We start from the raw sequence: 26388 nt of genomic DNA on the forward strand, positions 1-26388 counted from the left end.
AAGGATTGGGTAATTGCAAAGGGCGGTCCCAAGTAAGCGAACGGATACTATGACACTGGCTTAGCCACCTCCTGTTTTCACTAGGAGGGTTACGGTGCTCCAGTGCCCCCTTATAGGTGTTCCCCGCAACTGGTTTCTCCGTGGATATCACACTTGGGAATTGTTTTAGGGGATTCGGGAAGGCTTTGGCAGGTTGGGGATGCTAAAGTGGGTGGGGGGTATTAGTGGATGGGAGGGTAAGGTTGAGGTTTTCTCCGTGACTGCTTTTGTTTTTAGTTCTTTTAACAGCGACAGACATGTGGGTGCTAAAACTTATAGCGGTACTAGTTTCCCTGTGAGGTTAATCATTTTCATGCAAGGGGCTATGTGTATTTCAAATATGAATTGCAGCAATTATGCCTAGTGATGTGATGTCCGTATCCTGTTTGACATGGATTTTTTTTAAAATTATAAATAGGAAAAAAAATAGAAAACAAAATAAACACAGCCTTCTGAAGAGTCACCCTTTTTTAATCCACTGTCGACCAGAGTCACCCTTTTTGAATCCACTGTCGACCACACACTGTAGCAAATTAAGAAGGATAATGACACTGTAAAGACCATGGGGTATTGCAGTTCCATGGGCACCCAAGGTGAGGAACTTTCAAGGCGAGCCCCACCCAGCCATCCTTCCAGTGGCCAGCTTAACACCAACGTGTTCAACAGCAGTGGTAATTCCCAGCACAATGAGGACAGCCCTTTCAGGGCAGAGCCAGAGGAAGGGGGCAACTTTCCAGAGGAGCAAGCTACTCCACCAAATGATTCAATTCACCACGACCGACCATGGATCCTAAACATCATCAACATGGTTACTGCATATAACTGGTAATGATGTCACCTGAAGTAAAACCAAAGAAACGTCTACATCAAGAGGAAGAAAGGCACTGCCTGCATAGCAAAGTTCAGGAACTACTACAGAGGGTAATGGAGAGGATCCCTGCAGCAGTAATCAGTAAACAAAAATACTCTGCATACTTTCTCGTCCCAAAACCGGACAAGTATCTAAGACAAGTACTGGACTATCATCTTAAATAAGTTCATAAAGATACAAAAGTTCAAAATTACTACACTCTAAGAGGGGATCCCGCAACTGCGGGAAAAGGAACTGACAGACCAAGACCGAATAGATGCTTATTTGCACATCCCCATGAACCATAAACACAAAAAATACCTCCGGTTCTTAGTTGACAAGACACACACTACCAATTGAGGGTGCTCCTTTTGGAATCAAATCAACACCCATAGTATTCACAAAATGTCTAGCGACAGTCGCAGCCTACCTAAGATGAAAGGGAATACATCTGGACCTATACCGAGAGTATTGGCTAATCAAGTCAAACTCCTTTGTAAAGTGCAAAAAGGACACTAGGACTGTTATGGACACTATCCACAGACTAGGTTTCACAATCAACCTTCAAAAATCCTCAACAATGCCAGAGAGAAAAGATCTTCATGTGAGCAAAAATCAACACAGTGATGGCGAGAGCCTTTCCTAACTTCCAGAGTATTCAGTCAAAAACATACCGACTCGCAGATACCACAAGGGTCAGTCTCTGACAGTGAACTGCGGTAAAGATGATGGCCATGACTGCCTCATGCATTCCGCTGATCCCCCATGCAAAGCTACACATGAATCCACTGCAAGAGTTGATCCAACACCAGTGGTCAATGGTGGCTGAGAGTTGAGAAGATTTAGTAGCTGTAACACAAAAAATACAGGAGGTGTTGACATGGTGGAACGAAGACAACATCACTGTGGGCAGGACCTTCATACAACCAACCCGACAGTGACCATCACCACGATTACATCCCACATGGCCTAGGGAGCATGCATTGCAGAGTTAAGATTCAGAGGAATATGGAGAGCGGAAGAAGAGATCCAGCACAGCAGTGTTCCCGAACTAAAGACCATTTTACTGGCCCTTAAAGCCTTTAAGACACTTATAACTGGTAAACAGTGGATATTTAGATGGACAACACAACCACAGCGTTGAATGTGAACAAACAAGTAGGGAAAAGATCTGGTGCTGTCAAAACTAGCCAAAGAGATTTGGAGATGGGCCATTTAGAGAGGAATAGACCTGATAACAATACAATTGCTGGGTGTAGGAAGAGGAGAGCCAGACAGACTAAGCAGACCAGCATCTGTATCACTCTAATGGGAACTAAATGGCACAGTGCTCCAAAAGATCTTCCAGCAGTGGCGCACACCAGAGAACGACCTATTTGTAACCCAAGAAAACCCAAAATGCTGAGACTTCACACCCAGACACCCATACAGCCTCTCCCAAGGGAATGCCGTATTGACAGACTACAAAAGACACACAGTTGATGGTCAGGGAAATTTGCGTACACTTTTCCACCAATTCCCCTCAGAGCGTTAGTGATAAGCAAGTGCAACTAGTCGCAGATGACAATGATCCTCATTGCTCCACAGCTATAAAGACCTGATGGAGATGGACCAGGGAAATGTAAAAAAGTTTGCCAGAAAACACGGCAACCCCCCCTTCCAGGGAGGCAAGGTCTTTCAGCCAGAAGTAGACAGCCTAACTCTAGTTGCCTGGCTACTACAGACATAGAGTTTGGACACTTAAATCTCTCAAAATGTTCAATGGGCGTTCTAAAGCAAGCGAGACTGCCAAGCACAAGGACATGCTACACAGCAAAATGGTTTAGATACGTCATGTCGTGCAAAGACAAGGTGCAGCTCCTCAGAAGAACTAAGAACACTATAGTGATCCGGTATCTCACCCATCTGCTAGACAGCGAACTGACGCACACCTCGTTAAAAGTGCACTTGGCTGAAGTAGCAGCCTACACACATGGCCCCATAGGAAGGAGGCAAACAGGCAAATGTGCACAGGAACCATCCTCAGAAGGCATGCCTGGCTCAGAATTGCTGGCTTAAAACAAGTTCAGACATCAATTATCAACATACCATTCAACAGAGAAGCTCTGTTTGGCAAGGAAGTGGATGAATCCCTTCAGCAAATTTAAAAAAGACAATGAAACAGCAAGGGCAATGGGTGCCCTACAGCAAAGAGGTTCTTTTAAAAGAGGAGGGCTCTCTAACAGACAAAACACAGGTAGAGGAAGCTTTAGTCAAGGACAGCAGATGCCTCTACAATCTCAGGGACAGCACCCAAACCAACAGATGGGTCAACAATCTAGCTACCAAGGTTGGCAACAACAGCAGAAGCAGTCCTTTCGAGGAAGAGGGAATGGCAGAGGAAGAGGCCAATCCTCTAGAGGAAGAGGAAACCGGTATAACTGACATTATCACGGAGAAGGACCAAAACACCAGTGGGTGGGGGGGGAGAATATCCTTTCTCCACAGACAACGGAAAAGGATCACAACAGTCAATTGGATATTATATTTGGTACAATACAGATATTGCATAGAGCTCACAAAGACACCACCTGCAAATACTCCCAAAACAAGAAAATTAACCAGATCAGAACAGACGCTGCTCAACGCAGAAATCAAAGAACTATACCAAAAACAGGCAATAGAAAAGGTACCAACATGAGTGGTACAAAGGAAACTATTCTCCATACTTCCTAGTACCCAATCAGGACCAGACCCTAAGACCAATCATGGACTTAAGATACATAAACACGTTCATACTAACACAACACTTCAAAATGTGTACCCTTCAAGAAATAATCCCACAGATTCAAAAGGGAGATTACTTGCCATGCCTCATTTGTCGCACCACACGACGGGACTTTATGAACCAATATTTATACCTACGCCTTATTTTGGAAGTCCTGCATTATTACTGTTGTAAAGCGCTCCAATACCCTCTGGTCTGTCCTGCGCTATATAAAACTCCTTAAATAAATAAAACTTGGCAACAATAGATCTCAAGGATGCCTACTTGCATATCTCTATGAACAAAAGGCACAGAAAGTACCTAAGATTCCTACATAACGGACACACTACCAATTCGAGGCACTCCTGTTCGGCATAAAATCTGCAGCATGTTCACAAAGTGTCTAGCCGCAGTGGCAGCACACCCGAGAAGACAGCAAATCCATGTCTACCCCTACTTATACAACTGGCTAATAAGGGGACGCACAAAGCAAACATGTCACGATCATGTTAAAAAAACAATTCAAACACTTCAAATCCTGGGTTTCTCAATAAACCACAAGAAATCTTCTACAACACCAAAAAAAGAAAAACCTTCCTGGGAGCAAGACTGAACACAGCAAACACCAAAGTTTATCCCACACAAGCCAGAATACAAGCTATCCATCATGAAACAGCTGTCTACCAGAGGGGTCAGTCTCTGACAGTGAGGAAAGTAATTAAACTAATGGGCATGATGGTATCATGCTTCCCACTCATCCCTCACGCTCGCCTACACATGCGCCAGTTTCAAGAAGGGCTCACCAACAGCTGGTCACAAGCCACAGGGAGTTGGGAGGATCTAGTGGTTGTTACACAAAGGGTGCAAGCAGAGATACAATGGTGGGCATCCAACAACATAGCACAGGAGAGACCCAACTCCATCTGTGACAGTCACCATGGATGCCTCCCTCAACGGGTGAGGTGCACGTTTCAACCAACTGAAAGTTCATGGTCAGTGGAGTGAACAGGACTCCACAAAAAATATCAATTTTTTGGAGATGAAAACCGTTTTTCTGGCACTCAAAGCATTCCAGAAACTTATTCAGGGGAAAACCATCTTATGTTTAAAGTATTTTTATTAGAGAGGTACAGTGGTAGAGGTAGACAATCATACAAAGGGTCAGTGCTCGTGCCAGAGGCATCTCTGGAATGCAGTTCAAATGTCCCGGCCTCTGGGGCCGTCCAGCACCCGACCCAACATTATGCAACATGCAGGAAACAAAGGCCTAAAAGCCATACCCAAACCAATCCACCCCCCCATTAACCAACAAACCCACCCCCCACAGTCCCTCCCCCCACTCCGTCCGGCGTCATGTAAAACCAAAGCCTTGGTGTAGACTCTAGCACTCACCCACTCCTCAGCACCACCCGCTAGCACTACCCTTCAACCCACGCCAACAGTTCTTCACAACGGTGGTGTAAGCCTCATGAGCCTCAGGTATCTAGGGCATGTTATTTCCTTGAATTCCGTGGACAGTAGTGCATGAAAAGGCTGCCACAACTCCTCAAAGCCATCCACCTCCCCAGCTAACGTGAGAGAGCTTTTCCATCCCCAGAACATGCCACAGCCTATGTAGCCACCCTGTCAAGGAAGGAACAATGGGTGTGCGCCAGTGTATTAAAATGTTCTGAACTGCTGAACCCAACATTATCGCTATCTGCCTCCCCCGTCGGGATTTTAAAGGATACATTAATCTGTTAGGGAGGCCTAGCAGGGTATAAGCAGGAAATCTGGGCAGTTCAATCCCAAAGCACACATCAATCTCATCAAGGATCTCTGACCAGTATGCCTGTATAATTGGACAGTCCCACAGGATATGAGTTAGAGTGCCTTTCTGCCCACAGTCGCGCCAGCACCTATCATCAATCAGCCGGTTCATCTCGTGTAACCTCTCCGGAGTGCGGTACCAATAAGTAGAGACCTTGGTAAACGTTTCCGTGAGGCCCACATGGTAAGCTGAGTGCCGCGCTCGGTATGATATGTGTTCCCATTCCTTATGACTAAGAGTCCTCCCCAATTCCCTGTGCCACCTTTCCCTCCCGGGGAAATGGAAATGTGAAGGCGGACGCTGCAGCATCTTATATAGATCGGAGATCAGTTTCGTGTCTGAGGTGCGTGTCACTAACCATTTTTCATACGGCAACAGTTCCCTGTCCGCCGATCCCCTAACCTGCGGGTGAAGGGCCCAGTGCCGAACCTGCCAGTATCTCATGCGGTCCGTTTCGTCCAACTGGAATTCGTCTTTCAAGCTTTGGAAGGGGACAATCCCGTCAGTCGTGTACATGTGGTATAGTGCCTTACAACCCTTCTCCCTCCAGCGCGAAAAGCCCCCAGGTTCTGTCCCCGGCGTGAAGTCGGGATTGTTCACTATAGGTGTGAAAGGGGAGGGGAAAGTGGTGAAGTCAAAGAGACGATTGGTGGCGTCCCACACCCTTAACGGGACCCGTGTGATGAAAGAGGCATAGAGATTCGGGGGACGGTGCGATCGGCGGAGAAATGGTACGTCTTGCAGCGGGCGCCCGGCTACAGCCTGATCCTGAAAAAGCCAATGCTTGTCGGATTCCAACCTGCTCCACTCCACCAGGTATCTCAATTGAGACGCCTGGAAGTATTTGCGCAAGTCCGGGACCCCCAATCCGCCCGATTCCGGAGCCAGAGTAGTAAGTGCGCGGCGCATTCGGGGGGCGCGGCCCTGCCACACAAATCGGGACACTTCTGTCTGCATCCGTTGAAGCCACCCCTTGGGGGGCTGTAGGGGCAGAGCGCGAAACAGGTATAAAATTTGTGGTAAGACCGTCATCTTGACAGCTGCCACTCGCCCCAGCCAAGAAATGGTCCCCTTGTTCCACCTCCCCATTTCTTCCTTGACTTTCGTATACATCGCCTCGTAGTTGATGGTGATCGTCGCTTGCAACGTGGGGGCCAGCGCGATCCCCAAGTATTGCACCTGGTCCCGCGACCAACGGAGGGGGAAAAGCCCCTGCAGCTTGCGCTTAGTCGCGGGTCGAAGGGAGACATCTAATGCAGTGGATTTCGCTACATTCATCTTAAAGCCCGCCACTCTCTCAAAAGCTTCGAGTTCGGTCATGCTAGCTGGTAATGACCGCCCTGGGTTCTCTAGCGCGAAAATCACATCGTCGGCATAAAGGCTGATCGCGTGGGAGTAACCCCCCATCCTAATGCCCGTCACATCCGGATTCTGTCGCACTCTCTGAGCGAAGGGCTCCATATAGAGCGCGAAGAGGAGAGGGGATAGAGGGCACCCTTGTCTCGTACCTCGCGCAATGTCAAAGCGCCCCGAACTGCAGCCATTCACCCGCACCACCGCGGACGGAAACTTATAACAATTAAACACCATGTTACGAAACTTCTCCCCCATCCCTAACCGTGCCATCACAGCCTCAAGGTAGGGCCAGTGTACACGGTCAAATGCTTTCTCGGCATCGACCGAAAGCAACATCCTCTCCCCCGGAATACGCGTAGCTTTTTCCAAAACGTGCACCAGTCTCTTCGTGTTGTCAACTGTCTGCCTGCCTGGCACGAAGCCAGCCTGGTCCGGTTCAATCAAGCCAGGGAGGTATCGCGCAAGCCGCGCTGCTAAGATCCCCGTATAAAGTTTCAAATCTATATTCAAAAGAGAGATCGGCCTATACGAGCCGCATTGGGTCCTATCCTTCCCTGGCTTGGGTATCACCGACACTGTTGCCTGCAAGAGATCTGGCGGAATAGCCCCTGGGTCCGAGAAGGAGTTATACAGCTTAGTTAAAATAGGGGCGAGCAGCGAGCAAAACGTTTTATAGAAAAGGGCCGTGTACCCATCCGGGCCCGGGGCCTTTCCATGTTTAAGCTTGGAAATTGCCGCAATCACTTCTTCAATCCGTATCTCCCTTTCCAAATAGACAGCTTGGTCCGGGGTCAAGGACGGAAGGGGCACCGAATCCAAGTAAGCCTCTGGCTCCGCAATCCGAGTGTCATCTGCAGCGTATAGGTCAGCGTAAAACCGACGGAAGACGTCTGCCACGGCAGCGTCATCTGCGAGCAGCTCCCCGGTCGTATCCCGTAGCTCCTTCACCCTACGGCATTGGTGTACCGCTCTAAGTTTAGCCGCCAGTAAACGGCCACACCGGTCCCCCCCCGTGTAATAGGCGTGTTTCGTTCTCAACGCAGCGTACTCCGCTCTATCTAAATCCAAAGAGGACAAGAGTTTCCTGGCGGCTTTGAGCTGCCTCCAAATTCTCGGAGCCCCAGTCCGGCGGTGAACCTGTTCCAGTTCCCGTACCTTCTGGGTGAGCTCGTCCCGTTTTAGCGCTCTATCCTTATTGTCCGCAGCCGAAACTGCAATGAATTCTCCCCGCAGCACCGCCTTAAGGGCTCCCCACTGAGTTGAGAGTGAGGTATCCGAGTTAGAGTTATGCAGCTGAAAGTCTTGAACCGAGCCTGCGATCCGCTGCACCACCGTTTTCCTGTGAAGGAGTGTGTCCCGCAACCGCCAAACCCCGCGCTTCGCAGTATCCAACCGGAGCTGGAAAGTCCCCGAGACCGGCGCGTGGTCGGAGAGACTGATAACCCCTATTTCCGAGGCCGTGGCCATGGCGCGGACAGGCCCCGTAACTAGCAAGTGGTCCAATCTGGCGTATGTCTTGTGTGCATGCGAGTAGTAAGAAAAATCTCTGTCGCCGGGTGTAGGCTCCGCCAGAGATCGTGCATGTCCAAATCTACCAGCTGGGCCTTAAGCGCCGGAGACAACTCACCAGCCTGGGGACGCCGCTGCGCAGATCTGTCCGCGGAGGAATCAAAGACCATGTTAATGTCCCCTCCCAGAATGACATTCCTGTCTGGAGAAGCGGTAATGTCATCAAGGGCGGTGCGCATGAACCCGTCTTGCCGTTCGTTCGGGCCGTAAATCGTCCCCACCGTGAACAAGTGGGACCCCAATTTGAGGCGATAGGCCAGAAGTCGACCCTTCTGTTCCACGAGTTTATGCAACACCTCCCCCCGGAAGGACTTGGAGAACAGGATAGCTACCCCGGCTGTTTTAGTCGTGTTGGAAGAAAAGAATTGCGTGGGGAAGTGTCGGGACCTTAATCTGTGACAGTCCGCAGCCAGTAAGTGGGTCTCCTGAAGCAGACAGATGTCCGCTTGAGAGCCTTCAAGCAGCGATAGGATCGCTCTTCGCTTCGTAGGATTATTCAACCCCTTAACATTAAGGGTTACCACCTTCAGCGTCGCCATGAGATGTCCGAGCCCTCCCCTTTGCGCAATGTATCGACTGCTTGGAACCGAGAGAGTGTAAGTAATGGCGCACATGAGTCAGAACAGGTATGTGTGTATGCCCCTAGAGCGCCGGACAGAGTGGCCCCAAGCCCCCAACACCCCAACTCACCCCCACCCAACACCCAAACTTCTTCAACTCCCCGCCATCCCAATGACCCCAGTCTCCCTCCCCCACCCTTCAATTCACACCCCAACTGTCCCATAACTACCTGAAAGTGTCCCAGACGGACCAGTCCGTGGAATGTTACCTTAGTGGACGTTCAGCCACACGTGTTCAATCCGTCGCCCCCACCCCTCACCCCGAGCCAGCAATTGAAGCGTTGCCATGGTGAACTCCCCCCGGAGCACATTCAAGCGGTCAGTGCCGCCACCACTGTGCCTCCAAGTTCTTCAGAGGCTGTCTGGATAGCATCTTCTCTCGCCGCTCTGATAGTCGGAGAACCCGGCCTTCGTGACACCCCCGTCGTCCTCCTGCGTGACACTCGTTGCCATCCATCGTCAGCTGTGCGGCGCCTCCTCGGCGTTTGGGACCTTTCCTCCTCCGCAGTGATGCCCAGGATTTCGCAAGTATCTTGTAGGGATCGCAATTGGTGAGTCTCTCCACGCCATGTGAAAATTATACGGAAGGGGTGACCCCAGGAGTAGGGCGTATCGTGCTGTCTGAGGAAGTCCGTTACAATCTTAAACGCCTTACGTCTCTGAAGCGTGAGCGTGGACAGATCTTGAAACAGCGCCACAGGGTGATCGCGAAAGGTGAGTGACCGTGTTTTCCGTGCCTCCACCATTATCTTCTCTTTCAGTGGGAAGTCCGGGAGGAACGCTAGAATGTCCGGCGGAGGGCCATTAGCCCGTCTAACTGGCCCCACCCTGTGCGCTCTGTCGATTCTGATGGGGAAATCATCCCCTTCACCAAGGACTGACCGAAAGAGTTCCTGCAGGTATGTGACTATATTCGGGTTCTCCTCTGAGGACGGCACACCCCGGACCCGTATGTTGTTTCTTCTTGACCTATTCTCCAAATCCTCGTTATGCAGTTGGAGGTCCAAGTGTTGTTCTCGGAGGGTCAGCACTTCCTGCTGTAGTAAGGTAATCTCCTCATCCTGCCTGTGGGTGGAACCCTCTACTGTAGCCACCCTCTCGCCCAGTCCGTCCACCTCCCTGCGGAGCTCTCTCACCTCGCCCGCCACTTCCTGTTTCAATGCTTGGAAGTCCTCCCGCAGCGTGCCAAATAGGGATTCCAAAAAGGATCTAGTGACCGGGGGTTCCGCCGCCATATCCGACTGTGAGGTCCCAGCAGCTCCAGGGGGAGAGGCGGCCTTATCTCCTTTGGTCTGGGGTCTGCCGAGCATCTCTGGCAACGTGCGATCGTTCCGCTTACCACCCCTCTGAGTGGTCATGGTGCAGGTCCCCCACCGATTAGCTTGCCCGTCACCCCTCCGCTCCTCACCGTTCCTCACCGCTCCAGGGGTCCGCTTCCAGCCTGGGCCCGGCGTCGAGTCCCTCGAAGACCGTAGTCCACCGTAGTCCAGTAACGCTCCTCAGTTCAAAATGGGATGTTAACTACTCCAAAGGCTCTTACGGCGCCGTGTCGCCGGGGCGGGCCGCGGCACTCGGGCCCCAGAGCTGCGTTAAGGGCCTCGGGATCCGTGGTCAAGGGCCGCTCCCCAACAGCCCGACTCCCGTCAGCGCACTATTTCAGCTCCTCGAGGCGGCTCCCGCTCCTCCACAAGCTAAGCCCCAGTCCTCGCTCCTGCAGGCAGGGGCCGCCACCTGGATCCCTGCCGTTTCTCAAGGTGGCAGGGGCGGGGAGAGCCTCTGCACCCACATCTGCAATGTGGCCCGGGCAGGTACGGGCCTCCCTGGCAGGGTCTCACTGAAGCAGACCGGGGCTGGGGGGTCGCGGGGCTGCCTGCCCGCAAAGATGAAGCAACCTTCCCGCCACCACCAGCGTTCACATGGGGCGGAGCTCCAAAGACCGCTACCTCCGGCTCACCGCGCTGCCCGGAGAAGGCCGCAAAGCCGGGCAGTCGCGTAGCTCCCACCCCGGCTGAGCCAACGTCCCGGGGCAGGGAGTGCACCAGCCGCCAGCCAAGGGGTCCTCGCTGCTGTCAATCCGCCCGGGTCTCCTCCGAATGCACCAACCTGACGGCGGAATCAGCAGTCCCCGCTCCGCTCACGCCGCCTGGGTGCTGGTCCTCTCGCAGGTTCGGGGAGAGAAGTCCCGGCCTCAGCCCGTCGCCATCTTGGGCCGCCGGGGAAGGGCGGAAGCTCCACCTCACAGTGCCGGGCAGGTATGATCGGGACCCCGACCACGGTCCGCCTGCACAAAGCAGCCTCGCCTCACCCCGTCCAGGCAAGTCTCCGTTACTCGGCGTCTCGCAGTCCACAGCACCGCTGGGACGATGGCGCCTCTCCGGCTCAGGTCCGCTCCGGTCTGCCGCGCAACACTCCAAACCCAGCGAGTGCGCGCTGTACCGGGCCAGGCTGCGATGGTCAAGCAGCCACCGACTCTCCCGCTCACTCAACCGCACAGCGCCGCTCCGGGGGGGAGAATTCAGCTGCAGGTAGGGCTCAGGGCCTTAGTCGGGGTCGGGAGCTCTGGCAAACACGTCCGTCTACCCCGCCATCTTGGCCACGCCCCCGGGAAAACCATCTTAATGCAAACAGACAATACAACTACTACGTTCTACCTGAAGAAACAGGGTGGAACAAGGTTCTTTCCCCTAAGCAAACGTGCACAGGAAATCTGACATTGGGCGATAACCCAAAAAATCAATCTACAGACAATACATCTACAAGTTTCTTACCTTTGTTAATGTCTTATCTGGTAGAGGCTCTGTCTAGCCGCAGATTCCTTATCAACCCACCAATCAATCAATCAGAGTACTTGTAAAACGCGCTACTTACCCGTGAGGGTCTGAAGGCGCTGAGGGGAGGGGGTGCCGCTACTGCTCGAAGAGTCATGTCTTGAGGAGTCTTCTGAAGGTGACTAGGTCTTGGGTCTGCAGTAGGTGGGTAGGAAGGGTGTTCCAGGTCTTGGCGGCGAGGTAGGAGAAGGAGCTGCCGCCGGAGGTTGTTCGTTGAATGCGGGGAACAGCGGTGAGGGCGTGGCTGGCGGGTGGGTGTGTAGAAGTGGAGTCTGCTGTTCAGGTAGGCTGGTCCGGCGCTGTGGAGTGCTTTGTGTGCGTGGGTGAGGAGCTTGAATGTGATCCTCTTGTCAACGGGGAGCCAGTGTAGGTCTCTCAGGTGGGGGGTGATGTGGCTACGGCGGGGGACGTTGACTATCAGTCGGGGGGAGGCGTTTTGGATGCGTTGTAGTCATCGTAGGTGTTTGTCTGGGATTCCTGCGTAGAGTGCGTTGCCGTAGTCCAGTCTGCTGCTGATGAGGGCCTGTGTCACCGTTCTTGTTTCGGTCGGGATCCACTTGTAGATCCTGCGGTGCATGCGGAGGGTGTTGTAGCAGGAGGAGAAGATGGCATTGACCTGTTTGGACATGGAGAGGGAGGAGTCGAGGATGAATCCTAGGTTGCGTGCATGGTCGGTGGGTGTCGGCGCTGTTCCCAGTGTGGTCGGCCACCAGGAGTCATCCCAGGCTGAGGGGGGTGGGTCCGAGGATGAGGACCTCCGTCTTGTCCGAGTTCAGCTTCAGACTGCTGTTCCTCATCCAGTCGGCGACGGCCTTCATTCCCTCGTGGAGGTTGGATTTGGCAGTGTGCGGGTCCTTGGTGAGGGAGAGGATGAGCTGGGTGTCGTCAGAGTAGGAGATGATATTGAGGTCGTGTTGGCGGGCCACTTGTGCGAGGGGGGCGATGTAGACGTTGAACAGCGTCTGGCTGAGGGATGAGCCCTGGGGGACGCCGCAGATGATGTCGGTGGAATCTGATCGGAAGGGCGGGAGGCGGACGCTCTGGGTTCTGCCGGAGAAGGACGTGGTCCAGTCAAGGGCCTTCTCTTGGATTCCGGCTTCTAGGAGGCGTGTCTTTAGAGTGCGATGGCAAACCGTGTCAAAGGCGGCTGACAGGTCCAGGAGGATGAGGACTGATGTTTCGCCGTTGTCTAGTTGGCGCCTGATGTCGTCTGTGGCGGCGAGGAGGGCTGACTCGGTGCTGTGGTTTCGTCTGAACCCGGACTGTGACAGGTCCAAGATGTTGTTGTCTTCCAGGTGGCGGGCCAGTTGCATTTTGACGATTTTCTCGATGACCTTCGCTGGGAACGGGAGCAGGGAGATGGGCCTGAAGTTCTTGCGGTCCTTGGGGTCCGCCTTGGGCTTCTTGAGGAGGGCGTTGATTTTGGCATGTTTCTAGCTTTCCGGGAATGTCGCTGTTTCGAAGGAGATGTTAATGACCTTCCGTAGTTGGGGTGCGATGGCAGCGTCTGCTTTGTTGAATAAGTGGTGTGGGCACGGGTCTGACAGAGATCCTGAGTGGATGGAGTTCATGAACTTGCGTGTCTCGTCGTTGTTTACGTTGGACCAGGAGGTCAGGCGGTTGGCGCTGGTGGTGTTCAAAGGGGAGGTGGGGTCTGGCGTAGGCGGGGCGGTCATGGTGTTGAAGCTGTCATGGATGTCAGCAATCTTGCGGTGGAAGAAGATGGCCAGTGAGTGGCTAGTTCTTGTGAGGGCGGTATGTCGTTGGCGCTGGGGTTGGAGAATTCCTTTACAGTTTGCTGAAAAGCTCTTTGCTGTCATGTGCGTTGTTATCCAGGCGGTCTTGGAAGGGGGATCTCTTGGCTAATCTGATGAGGTGGTTATGTCTGCGGGTGGCGTCCTTGTGGGCTGTGTGGTTGTCTGGAGTGCGTTCGTGGAGCCATATCTTCTCCAGTTTCCGGCATGCGCGTTTGGAGGTCTGCAGCTCGTCGGTGAACCAGGTGGCTCTCTTGATGGCGTGGTTGTTGGAGGGTTTCTTGAGTGGGGCGAGGGTGTTGGTGCAGTTGTCGATCCACTGTCTGAGGTTGTGGGCTGCGGTGTCTGGTTGGTTGGGTTGGTGGGTGGGTTTTGGGCGAGTGTGGTGATCAGCTGGTCTTCGGTGACTTTGCTCCAGCAGCGGCGAGGTAGCTGTTGGGTGCGGTGGTGCGTGGTTGGTTTATTGAAGGTGAAATGGATCCCCACAAATGGAGTTCTTGGGACCAGGCTTTACCCTTTTCAGGGCCCTAGTTTTCCACACCAGTGGTCCGTATTCTTTGTGGCTCTTGCTCCTGGCGTGCAAAGAAAATGTGTCTGTGAGCTCGTTTTTGGCCTATATAGTCACGGCGTGGATATTGTCGACGCCGCCATGTGGAGTCAAACAACTGCCTCTACCGGCACGCAGGGGTACTGCTCACAGAACATTTTCCAGTTAGTTCTAAGGTAAGACATCTGTGGCTGTGTCTCTACCAGATGAGGCGTTGCCAAAGGTGAGCAGCTTGTTCGTTCGTGGCATGTAGCATCATAGATTCACGTGTCCACCCTCGTCCCAGAAGCCTTTTGATGTTGCAGATAACTTTCCTCCTTTCTTCGCATGGTCATCTTCTTTTGCATCTCTTTACTCTAACTACATCCTCACCCTCCGTTTGGGAAAATAAACATTGTAGAAAGGAGCTGATGCCCATGTGCATTACCAGCAATAGGTGGAGTCACTATACCTCGTGACTGGAAGACATGTTTGAAGGAAAACAACTGCTCATGTGCAAGCCCAATACTAGAAGGCAGGAGTATGCAAAGCCTGTGAATCCACAGCACTGCATGCCACAAACAGATTCTTAAAGGATAACCTTTTCCTTCTGGTGGATACTCTTATCTATCGGCAGATTCCTCACGATCCCAAACACCTCCCCATTCTGAGGGATGGTCAACATTGCCACCTAAATAAGGTTCCATATAAAATTGCAGCACTTCATGTCCACTGTTTAATTGATATTAACCTCAACTCTGCCTCCAAGGCTAAGAAAAATGGATGAAGTACTGAAATCAGAGGGCCAGATGGTGTTATAAGGCCTTGGTGATATCACATATGGGGTTGTACCGTATACTGACGTGGAGCATAGGGCCACCTACTAGTGCAGAGCTAATGCAAAATTTCCAAATCCAGTCTGGCTCCTGGGGATGTTCAAATTAGATTTAAAAAGTGAGTAATCTGGGGAGCAAATGGAGTATGTGAAGATTATTTTGGTGTTCTTGCAGAGCATTCCTTTGAATTCCTACACAAAATAACAACAAAATGCGCAACTTTTAAAGTTACTTTTCTTGAGACTATTTCATGTTTCACGCCCACAGAGCTTCTAAAACGAAGGCTTTATAGCTCCCCTTTTTAGGTCTCGGCATCGAGACCTATTGCAGTTGAGTTCGGTCTCAAGGGAGACAGTTCTGGGGACGCGCGTAGATTTAACATCGTGGACGCGCATGCCCAGCCTCCCGGCGCGTGCACATCTCCTGTCTGTTCCACATTCACACAGCGCCTCTCTCAATCACGCACGCAGCCCCCTGAACACACACACACACAGACACAGACACGCACATGCACATACACACACATACACATACATACACACACACACACCCGCCCCCCCCTACAACTAAGCCCCACTCACCGCATGGACGTCCTCAGTCGCCCCTCCTGACTTCTGCAGCCACCGCGAGACAGCCGTGACGCTCCCGAACTTCCGGTTTCGGGACGTGCACGCTCACGGCTTGTTGTTTCTGTTTCCGCAGTTCTCTCCCTTCCACGCGACCATACTGGCTCCTGCTCCTATGGCTTCACTGTCAGGTACTTTTGAAAAAAATGGCGGCGGTGTGGCTTTTGAAAGGAATTCCGTTCGAGTCATAGTTCAGCTGCAAATAAGCCTCGTTAATAAGTGGAACAGAAAACATCTTTCCCGCGTGCATGGATATGAAGTGCGACACTCATCCTTCTATATTTGACGTTATCACACTCTGGTCGGATCTCTTATTTCAAGGGGCAGGTTGTTTGTAATGTAAGTCCACAGACACTGCAAGAACTCCTAGTGGCAGTCCCTGTATGAGCTTCGCAGTGTTTCATAAAACAAGAGGGTCTGTGTCCGTTTTTTAGCAAAAACTACCGTCATAGCATTTATGACAACAAGCATTTGCAATGCAATAGGTCTCGCCGTTGTTAGTGTTTGAGCCATTGGCATTGGCAATGCCTTTTATTTACGTTTTATAAACCAACACATAAATAAAAGGCATTGCCATTTACAATGGCAATGGCTCAAACTCTAACAACTGCGAGACCTATTGCATTGCAAATGCTTGTATTTCTTAAGTAAATGAATAATTTTATCATGGCTGCTGTGTTCTGCGGCCGCCTGTCTCCGCGCGCGGCCGGCCGGCTGCTTCATTACCCCGCGCGCCTCCCGAGCCTCGCGCCATGTCATTGTGTTTGACAGCCATCTCATTCCCCTGTCACAAGCAGTTTGCTGGTAATCACATTCCCACCGCTTAATGTCGATGATGCCCGGCCGTGCATAATATTCCTGCACATCCACTTTCTAATTTTCTTGCAGGAATTATTCGGTCGTACATCTCGGCTGAAATGGAAAAGGGGGGGCGACCGAGGTGCAGAGGAGGGAGGGACGGAGCGGAGGCTGTGTGTGTAGGTAGGTGCATGATAATAAGGCGAATGCGCCAGTGAGGCCTGTGAAGGCTCGAGGAGCAAGCTGTCGATGGTCCTTTAAGCTTAAATCGTGTAATCAGCACCGGTTCATTAAATTCCATTAATTGATGTGGGAGTGATTTGTCACTTAACACGCACAAGAAAAAAATATGTCCTTTCAAACATTTATAAATAACGTCCAAATGAAAAGGTAGGTTGGTGTGCAACTGCGTGTTACCAGCACCTCAAGCTTGTGTGAATAACGGCCACGCGTCATGTTTTAGACAACACGCTCCCAACGGTCACGCGCCTCTTAAAGCGTCTTCCATAGAGGACTGGCCAGCAGAGTTACGTTTGGACCAAAACGTGCGTAGGTTTCACTAAACTAAGTGGGGGGAAATTATGCAGCGTATTCGGTTACTGAATGATCGTGTTGTTTTATGATGTTCACACACACTGATGCAAGAATGCTCTCAAACTCAATGAAAGTACAGACATGTTTAAAAGCGAATATGCAGAGTCCACCAGATTATATTGAAAATGTTATTCCACCACAAATAATGGTTTGGTCTCGTCTGGTAGCGCTACGCTATTTTATTAACGCCTCCTTTCTAACTCCAAGAGCCAAATAATTAGTGTCTGCTACAAGCGTTGCATATAGAGCCTGTGGGTTAAAGGAAGGTACCGGCAGCCTGTGGGTTAAAGCTGTTCATGGCACCTGCAGAGTCCGGCAGCACAGGGGTTAAGAAGTGCAGCGGCCTCCTAGGCAGTCCGACAACCCCAGGGTGAACGGTGGAATCCAGTGACGGTCCCTGCAGAGTCCGCGGCGTCAAGGTATGCATGCACAGGCAGCACAGCACCGACATCCTATAGAGTACGACAGCCTAAGGATGAGAGATGGACACGTCCCTGCAGAGTCCGGTAACGTTACAGGTGTACACCTGTGGAATCCGGCTACCGAGGGTTAATGGCAGGTTGACGTTGTGCACCGGGACCTGCAAAGTCCGGTTATCCTGGACTGACTATTCACAGTTTTGTTTGCACAGTGCCCCGCAGAGTCATGCAACCCGTGTGGTAAAAGTGTGCTTCGCCCCGGTGCATTTCGGCATCTCGGTGCTCACAGGTTCCTTTCCACTGGGCCCCGCACCACTGGAAGAAAGTGTAATGTCCCACCCTACGCCCGGGCCCTCGCCGTCCTGATTGTGCGCCCTTCCCCACAGCCAGGGCCAATCACTTCTGAGTGCTCCTCGCTTGATTGGTGGGGGGCCAGCCGCGACACAGGTGTCCATTTGCGGGGTGATCCGCCATCCGTTCGCCAAGGAGCAGCAGCAGCAAGGGGCTTTCCCCGCCTCCGGCCCCTCGGAAGACTGCAGGAACAGTAAAGCTGGCGACCCGGACTACTGTCGGAGGATTCTTGTCAGAGGTGGGTCACGTCTTTCTTTCACTGCTGTGCTCTCCTGGGTTATCCGTCTCGGTGCTCACAGGTTCCTTTCCCTTAGCAAGCATGCTGCTCCCCCTTTGCCACCACATTTAGTTCGCCATATTTTGGATAAAATTGTTTTTTCCTATAGGGACAATCTGGGAGCTACTATCCATTCAAGCGTGAGCTCCTCACCTCCCTCCCCCCCCCTCGTTGCTTGTGTGTGCGTGAGCTCCTCACCCCCCTCGTTGCTTGTGTGCGTGAGCTCCTCACCCCCCTCGTTGCTTGTGTGTGTGTGAGCTCCTCACCCCCCTCGTTGCTTGTGTGTGTGTGAGCTCCCCCCCCTTCGTTGCTTGTGTGTGCGTGAGCTCCTCAGCCCCCTCCCCCCTCGTTGCTTGTGTGTGTGAGCTCCTCACCCCCTCACCCTCGTTGCTTGTGCGTGAGCTCCTCACCCCCTCCCCCTCATTGCTTGTGTGCATGAGCTCCTCACCCCCCTCCCCCGTCGTTGCTTGTGTGCGTGAGCTCCTCACCCCCCTCCCCCTCGTTGCTTGTGTGCATGAGCTCCTCACCCCCCTCTCCCCCCTCGTTGCTTGTGTGTGCGTGAGCTCCTCACCCCCCTCTCCCCCTCGTTGCTTGTGTGTGAGCTCCCCCCCTCGTTGCTTGTGTGTGCATGAGCTCCTCAGCCCCCTCCCCCCTCGTTGCTTGTGTGTGAGCTCCTCACCCCCTCACCCTCGTTGCTTGTGTGCGTGAGCTCCTCACCCCCCTCCCCCTCGTTGCTTGTGTGCATTAGCTCCTCACCCCCCTCCCCGTCGTTGCTTGTGTGCGTGAGCTCCTCACCCCCCTCCCCCTCGTTGCTTGTGTGCATGAGCTCCTCACCCCCCTCTCCCCCCTCGTTGCTTGTGTGTGCATGAGCTCCTCACCCCCCTCTTCCCCTCGTTGCTTGTGTGTGCGTGAGCTCCTCACCCCCCCCATTGCTTGTGTGTGCGTGAGCTCCTCACTTCCCTTCTCCCTCGTGGCTTCTGCGTGCGTGAGCTCCTCAGCCCCCTCCCCCCTCGTTGCTTGTGTGTGTGAGCTCCTCACCCCCTCACCCTCGTTGCTTGTGTGCGTGAGCTCCTCACCCCCTCCCCTCGTTGCTTGTGTGCATGAGCTCCTCACCCCCTCGTTGCTTGTGTGCGTGAGCTCCTCACCCCCCTCCCCCCTCGTTGCTTGTGTGCGTGAGCTCCTCACCCCCCTCCCCCCTCGTTGCTTGTGTGCGTGAGCTCCTCACCCCCCTCTCCCCTCGTTGCTTGTGTGTGTAAGCTCCTCACCCCCTCGTTGCTTGTGTGTGTGAGCTCCTCACCCCCTCGTTGCTTGTGTGTGTGAGCTTCTCACCCCCCTCGTTGCTTGTGTGTGCGTGAGCTCCTCACCCCCCACTCCCCCCTCGTTGCTTGTGTGCGTGAGCTCCTCACCCCCCACTCCCCCCTCGTTGCTTGTGTGCGTGAGCTCCTCACCCCCCTCGTTGCTTGTGTGTGCGTGAGCTCCTCACCCCCCTTCTCCCTCGTGGCTTCTGCGTGCGTGAGCTCCTCACCCCCCTTCTCCCTCGTGGCTTCTGCGTGCGTGAGCTCCTCACCCCCCTCGTTGCTTGTGTGTGCGTGAGCTCCTCACCTCCTCTCCCCCCTCGTTGCTTGTGTGTGCCTGAGCTCCTCACCCCCCTAACCCCCCTCGTTGCTTGTGTGTGCGTGAGCTCCTCACCCCCTTGTTGCTTGTGTGTGCGTGAGCTCCTCTCCCCCCTTGTTGCTTGTGTGTGCGTGAGCTCCTCTCCCCCCTCGTTGCTTGTGTGCGTGAGCTCCTCACCCCCCTCGTTGCTTGTGTGTGTAAGCTCCTCACCCCCTCGTTGATTGTGTGTGTGAGCTCCTCACCCCCCTCTCTCCCCTCGTTGCTTGTGTGTGCGTGAGCTCCTCACCCCCCTCTCCCACCTCGTTGCTTGTGTGTGCCTGAGCTCCTCACCCCCCTAACCCCCCTCGTTGCTTGTGTGTGCGTGAGCTCCTCACCCCCCTCTCCCCCCTCGTTGCTTGTGTGTGCATGAGCTCCTCTCCCCCCTCGTTGCTTGTGTGTGCGTGAGCTCCTCACCCCCTCGTTGCTTGTGTGCGTGAGCTCCTCACCCCCTCCCCCTTCGTTGCTTGTGTGCGTGAGCTCCTCACCCCCTCGTTGCTTGTGTGCGTGAGCTCCTCACCCCCCTCGTTGCTTGTGTGCGTGAGCTCCTCACCCCCTCGTTGCTTGTGTGTGCGTGAGCTCCTCACCCCCTCGTTGCTTGTGTGTGTGTGAGCTCCTCACCCCCTCGTTGCTTGTGTGTGTGAGCTCCTCACCCCCTCGTTGCTTGTGTGTGTGAGCTCCTCACCCCCTCGTTGCTTGTGTGTGTGAGCTCCTCACCCCCTCGTTGCTTGTGTGTGTGAGCTCCTCACCCCCCTCGTTGCTTGTGTGTGCGTGAGCTCCTCACCCCCCTCTCCCCCCTCGTTGCTTGTGTGTGCGTGAGCTCCTCACCCCCCTCTCCCCCCTCGTTGCTTGTGTGTGCGTGAGCTCCTCACCCCCCTTCTCCCTCATGGCTTCTGCATGCGTGAGCTCCTCCCCCCCCTCCCCCCCTTGTTGCTTGTGTGTGTGAGCTCCTCACCCCCCTCCCAGCTTGTTTGCGTGAGCTCCTCACCCCCCTCGTTGCTTGTGATCATTATTATTATTATTATTATTATTATTATTAATAATAATATTATACATAATGATAATAATAATAATATAAAGGGGGCAGATGTTATACAGTTTCTTTCTTTTTTTTCAGTAAGGGTTAGAGAAACGTTGTTCAGTACTTTTTTCCACATGTACAAACAGAATCCCGGCGTCGCCGCGGGGAGACTGTGTGCCAGGCTGCACACATAAAACCTCCATTATTTACGTGCAGTGCGAGGGAGACCATTTTAATCAGTAATCCCCTGCTGACCGTTTGAGAGTTCAGATTAAAAATAATGTGCCCGTCTGAACATTACTGTAGATTGGCGGGGGGCTGAACCGGGGGTGGGGGTGCACGTACTTCAAAATGCAGGTGGAAAGATGGAATGTTCACTTCAGCATCCTGCTTAGTTCGGTTGAAATGTACTTTGCAGCAGTGTCATTCCCCTTTCATTGTCCTGACATTAGCGGAGCTGCTGAGTCGGTAGTCTTTCCTCGGCTTCTATTGCACGGCGCAGGTTGTCTGAGTAGGTGTTTGGGTGACACTATTTAGGCGTCGTCAGTCTTATGGCTCCGACGGACCTCCAGTGTTGCCACACAATACTCGTAGCCGTTCCTGTTTAGTGGGTATTGTGTTCGTTTAATTGTTCGATTGTTAATGCGTGTTACTTGGAGTTGAGGAAATGATGTGTTTTTGTTTTGCGGGTTTGGTTTGTGTATGTTTGCAGGTGCTGTGCTTCTTCGCTGATTGATCTATTTTGAGTAAGAGTGTGTGTGTGGCTCTGTATGTGTGTGTGTGTGTGTGGCTCTGTGTGTGTGTTTGGCTCTGTGTGTGTGTGTGTTTGGCTCTGTGTGTGTGTTTGGCTCTGTGTGTGTGTGTGTTTGGCTCTGTGTGTGTGTGGGGCTCTGTGTGTGTGGGGCTCTGTGTGTGTGTGTGTGTGGGGCTCTGTGTGTGTGTGTGTGTGTGGGGCTCTGTGTGTGTGTGTGTGGGGCTCTGTGTGTGTGGGGCTCTGTGTGTGTGGGGCTCTGTGTGTGTGGGGCTCTGTGTGTGTGGGGCTCTGTGTGTGTGGGGCTCTGTGTGTGTGGGGCTCTGTGTGTGTGTGTGGGGCTCTGTGTGTGTGTGTGGGGCTCTGTGTGTGTGTGGGGGGCTCTGTGTGTGTATGTGTGGCTGTGTGTGTGGGGCTCTGTGTGTGTGGCTCTGTGTGTATGTGGCTCTGTATGTATGTGGCTCTGTGTGTATGTGGCTCTGTGTGTATGTGGCTCTGTGTGTATGTGGCTCTGTGTGTATGTGGCTCTGTGTGTGTATGTGGCTCTGTGTGTGTATGTGGCTCTGTGTGTGTATGTGGCTCTGTGTGTGTATGTGGCTCTGTGTGTGTGTGTGTGGCTCTGTGTGTGTGTGTGTGGCTCTGTGTGTGTGTGTGTGGCTCTGTGTGTGTGTGTGTGGCTCTGTGTGTGTGTGTGTGGCTCTGTGTGTGTGTGGCTCTGTGTGTGTGTGGCTCTGTATGTGTGTGGCTCTGTGTGTGTGTGTGTGTGTGTGTGTGTGTGGCTGTGTGTGTGTGGCTCTGTGTGTGTGTGTGGCTCTGTGTGTGTGGCTCTGTGTGTGTGTGTGTGTGGCTGTGTGTGTGTGTGGCTCTGTGTGTGTGTGTGTGTGTGTGGCTCTGTGTGTGTGTGTGTGTGTGTGGCTCTGTGTGTGTGTGTGTGTGTGTGTGGCTCCCTGTGTGTGTGTGGCTCCCTGTGTGTGTGTGTGTGTGTGGCTCCCTGTGTGTGTGTGTGTGTGTGGCTCCCTGTGTGTGTGTGTGTGTGTGTGGCTCCCTGTGTGTGTGTGTGTGTGTAGCCCCCTGTGTGTGTGTGTGTGTAGCCCCCTGTGTGTGTGTGTGGCCCCCTGTGTGTGTGGCCCCCTGTGTGTGTGTGGGGCCCCCTGTGTGTGTGTGGGGCCCCCTGTGTGTGTGTGTGTGTGGCTCCCTGTGTGTGTGTGTGTGTGGCTCCCTGTGTGTGTGTGTGTGTGTAGCCCCCTGTGTGTGTGTGTGTGTAGCCCCCTGTGTGTGTGTGTGTGTGTAGCCCCCTGTGTGTGTGTGGCCCCCTGTGTGTGTGTGGGGCCCCCTGTGTGTGTGTGGGGCCCCCTGTGTGTGTGTGGGGCCCCCTGTGTGTGTGTGGGGCCCCCTGTGTGTGTGTGGGGCCCCCTGTGTGTGTGTGGGGCCCCCTGTGTGTGTGTGGGGCCCCCTGTGTGTGTGTGTGGCCCCCTGTGTGTGTGTGTGGCCCCCTGTGTGTGTGTGTGGCCCCCTGTGTGTGTGTGTGGCCCCCTGTGTGTGTGTGTGGCCCCCTGTGTGTGTGTGGCCCCCTGTGTGTGTGTGGCCCCCTGTGTGTGTGTGGCCCCCTGTGTGTGTGTGGCCCCCTGTGTGTGTGTGGCCCCCTGTGTGTGTGTGGCCCCCTGTGTGTGTGTGGCCCCCTGTGTGTGTGTGGCCCCCTGTGTGTGTGTGGCCCCCTGTGTGTGTGTGTGTGGGGCTCTGTGTGTGTGTGTGTGTGTGGGGCTCTGTGTGTGTGTGTGTGTGTGGGGCTCTGTGTGTGTGTGTGTGTGTGGGGCTCTGTGTGTGTGTGTGTGTGGGGGGCTCTGTGTGTGTGTGGGGGGCTCTGTGTGTGTGTGTGGGGGGCTCTGTGTGTGTGTGGGGCTCTGTGTGTGTGTGTGGGGGGCTCTGTGTGTGTGTGTGGGGGGCTCTGTGTGTGTGTGGGGGGCTCTGTGTGTGTGTGTGGGGCTCTGTGTGTGTGTGTGTGGGGCTCTGTGTGTGTGTGTGGGGGGGGCTCTGTGTGTGTGTGTGTGGGGCTCTGTGTGTGTGTGTGTGGGGCTGTGTGTGTGTGTGTGGGGGGCTCTGTGTGTGTGTGTGGGGGGCTCTGTGTGTGTGTGTGTGGCTCTGTGTGTGTGTGTGTGGCTCTGTGTGTGGGGCTCTGTGTGTGTGTGTGTGTGTGGGGCTCTGTGTGTGTGTGTGGGGGGGGCTCTGTGTGTGTGTGTGGGGGGGGCTCTGTGTGTGTGTGTGGGGGGGGCTCTGTGTGTGTGGGGCTCTGTGTGTGTGTGGGGCTCTGTGTGTGTGTGGGGCTCTGTGTGTGTGTGGGGCTCTGTGTGTGTGTGGGGCTCTGTGTGTGTGTGGGGCTCTGTGTGTGTGTGGGGCTCTGTGTGTGTGTGTGGGGCTCTGTGTGTGTGTGTGGGGCTCTGTGTGTGTGTGGGGCTCTGTGTGTGTGTGGGGCTCTGTGTGTGTGTGGGGCTCTGTGTGTGTGTGGGGCTCTGTGTGTGTGTGGGGCTCTGTGTGTGTGTGTGGGGCTCTGTGTGTGTGTGTGGGGCTCTGCGTGTGTGTGTGTGGTGCTCTGTGTGCGTGTGTGGCTCTGTGTCCGCGAATACTCTCTACTACTCTCTAATGCTCACCTATTGCCATTGTAAATGACAATACCATTTATTTATGTTAAAAAAGAAAAGAAAAAGTCATGAGCAATGCCAATAGCTCTACCTTTAATAATGCCGAGACCATTGCATTGTAAATGCTTGTTATAGAAGTTTTTAAAAGAACACAGTTTAAAAAAAAAAAAAAACATATAAACCCCCTGCCTTGGACTTATTCTCATTAAAAAAAACTCTTTTTAGCACTGTTTTCAGACTTCGCCCGTTAACATTTTTTTCTAGTTATCGTGACAAACCAAAAGAAACAGGCACATTAGTACTTGTCTTTCACTCTGCTGTCCCATTTCCAGTAATATTGAAGGTATTTGTAGCACAAAACTAGTTCCAGGTAAATTATTTGTGTTCTTAATGGTGGTGTTAGCGGGCAAGCTGGTAGGGTCACCAAAAACATGGTACATTTTCATATTGAAAGTATTCAAGCATAGATTGTTAGCAGATGTGTAAATTTGTTGTCTCTTTTTGTCTCGTTAGAATCCAAATCCCTGTCCATATCCTCCAAAGCACCACAGTCAAAGGACGGCGCTCCTCGGAGGTCACTGAACTTGGAAGACTACAAGAAAAGACGAGGACTGATTTGAGCGAACCCAGTGTGCTGCTTCTGACCCTGCATGCACAATTGTGTCCTGCCTCCTCTTTGCCCCATCGTTCCCTTTGCCCTCCCTGGGCTGGAGCAGCAGTGGAGCTGGAAAGAGACTCTTCACAACTCGCCGTCACTTGTAACATAAACCCCATGTGACTATTTACTGTATAGAAATCCTCCCCCCACCCTTTTCTCCATGCAACCCATGACCGCCCCCATGAACATAGATATGTGCTAATTTTTCATCACAGCCCAGTTTTTTTTTGCATTCTTTCTCCTGCGTTACACAGGTAGTTGGTTCCAGCTCTAAGTGCTCAGTGTTAACCTGGAGTTCAGATTGCTCTAGTGATCAGAGCCATGGCACCAGCACCTTGTGGTGGACATATTATTTTATACTTTTAAAGGTATGACATGGAGAAGCTAAAATGACCTATCGATGGAGGCAATACAAGGTCATCTGCACTTTTTCCTTCTCGTTTTGGTGGATGGACATTTTCCAGAAACTGTTGTTTCAAGGAAGAGTATTTTCTTCTGGAGCTTGGGAGGGGAGGTTGTTTTTGTTCCAATTTATTTTTGTTTTAATTATTTTTTAACTGCAGTACCATTTGTATCAGTCTGTCATTGTTCTTTTGGCCGTTTCATATTATCAGCTGTATACTTGGGCATCCGAAGCTGCAAGGAAGAAACTCATTAAATTGGATTCTTCTTAATTTATGGGTAGTTGCTGGATTTAGCTGTGATTTTATATTTCCTTATGTGCAATTGCACACCTAGTCCTTGCTTTTAACATTATAGTTTGAACAGATAATGCAGACAGATTGTAAAGCTGATGTGATGTGTACCACTAGTTTTGTCTTAGCCAGCCACACTTCCTTGGTCATCTTCTCAGTCGTAGCACCAGCGCTCAAACTTACTGCTGCTTTTCACAAGGTGTGCTGATGGATCTACCTCTTTATCACTTCTAGGTTAATGTGTGCTTAGAATTTAACATCAGGCACTGGTAAGCTTTGAAACACTTAACTGTAAATTGTTAGAGCAAGAAATATACAGTGTGCTGTTCCCACTGATCAGAGCACAGTTTTTCTGTAGTGGGATTCTAAATATGGACCGTACTTTATAAAAGCTAGCACAACGATTTTGAACACCTTTGGCAAGATATGAGGTTTTGAATGTCAAGTTTGATTCTCCTGCGAGTTCAAGCAAGTCTAGCCTTGCTACTGTTGGTAAAATTAGATCAGTTACAAACTTGTTAAGGTGCCTGGACACTCCAAAATTAAGTATTGTGCACATTCTACATCACTTGAACTTTACTAGTCTGATAATAAGGGCACTTTAATGTTCTATTTCATGCTTTATATGGCTTAATAAATCAGTAGAAAGTGTGAAGGCATTTGCTCCATTTCTCAGAAAGAGGCTTTTTGTGACACGTAGGATGTTCCAACAAAAAAACAACTTTTAAACAAGGGTCTTAGGGGAAAGTTTTTTAAGACAAAGTAGTATCGAACCCCCACTTACAATATATCACAACAAAAGGGATACTACTAGTCTATCAGTGCAATACCATATGAGCAAAAAACGTCTGTGGTGAATCTGAATGTGTCAGGAAAAACATAAAATGAATCCCATCAGCCCACCCAATGGCAGAGCTTCATCATCTGGGATTTATGTAGAGATTGATCTACACTCAGGCAACCTACCTCATGTGATCG

At 52.4% G+C, this 26388-nt stretch overlaps 1 protein-coding gene across 1 annotated transcript in view; it reads left to right on the forward strand.

Moving 5' to 3' along the window:
• RTF1 (RTF1 homolog, Paf1/RNA polymerase II complex component) overlaps positions 1-26061 on the forward strand; it is a 371191-nt gene extending 345130 nt beyond the window's left edge. The window contains exon 18 of the mRNA XM_078659620.1: positions 24571-26061. Within this exon, the coding sequence (XP_078515746.1) occupies positions 24571-24677 (107 nt within the window). The 3' untranslated portion in view covers positions 24678-26061. The remainder of the gene's footprint in view (positions 1-24570) is intronic.
• The last annotated feature ends 327 nt before the right edge of the window (positions 26062-26388 follow it).

Source organism: Lissotriton helveticus, chromosome 9 (assembly GCF_964261635.1).
Source record: "Lissotriton helveticus chromosome 9, aLisHel1.1, whole genome shotgun sequence".
Classification (NCBI taxonomy): Eukaryota; Metazoa; Chordata; class Amphibia; order Caudata; family Salamandridae; genus Lissotriton; species Lissotriton helveticus.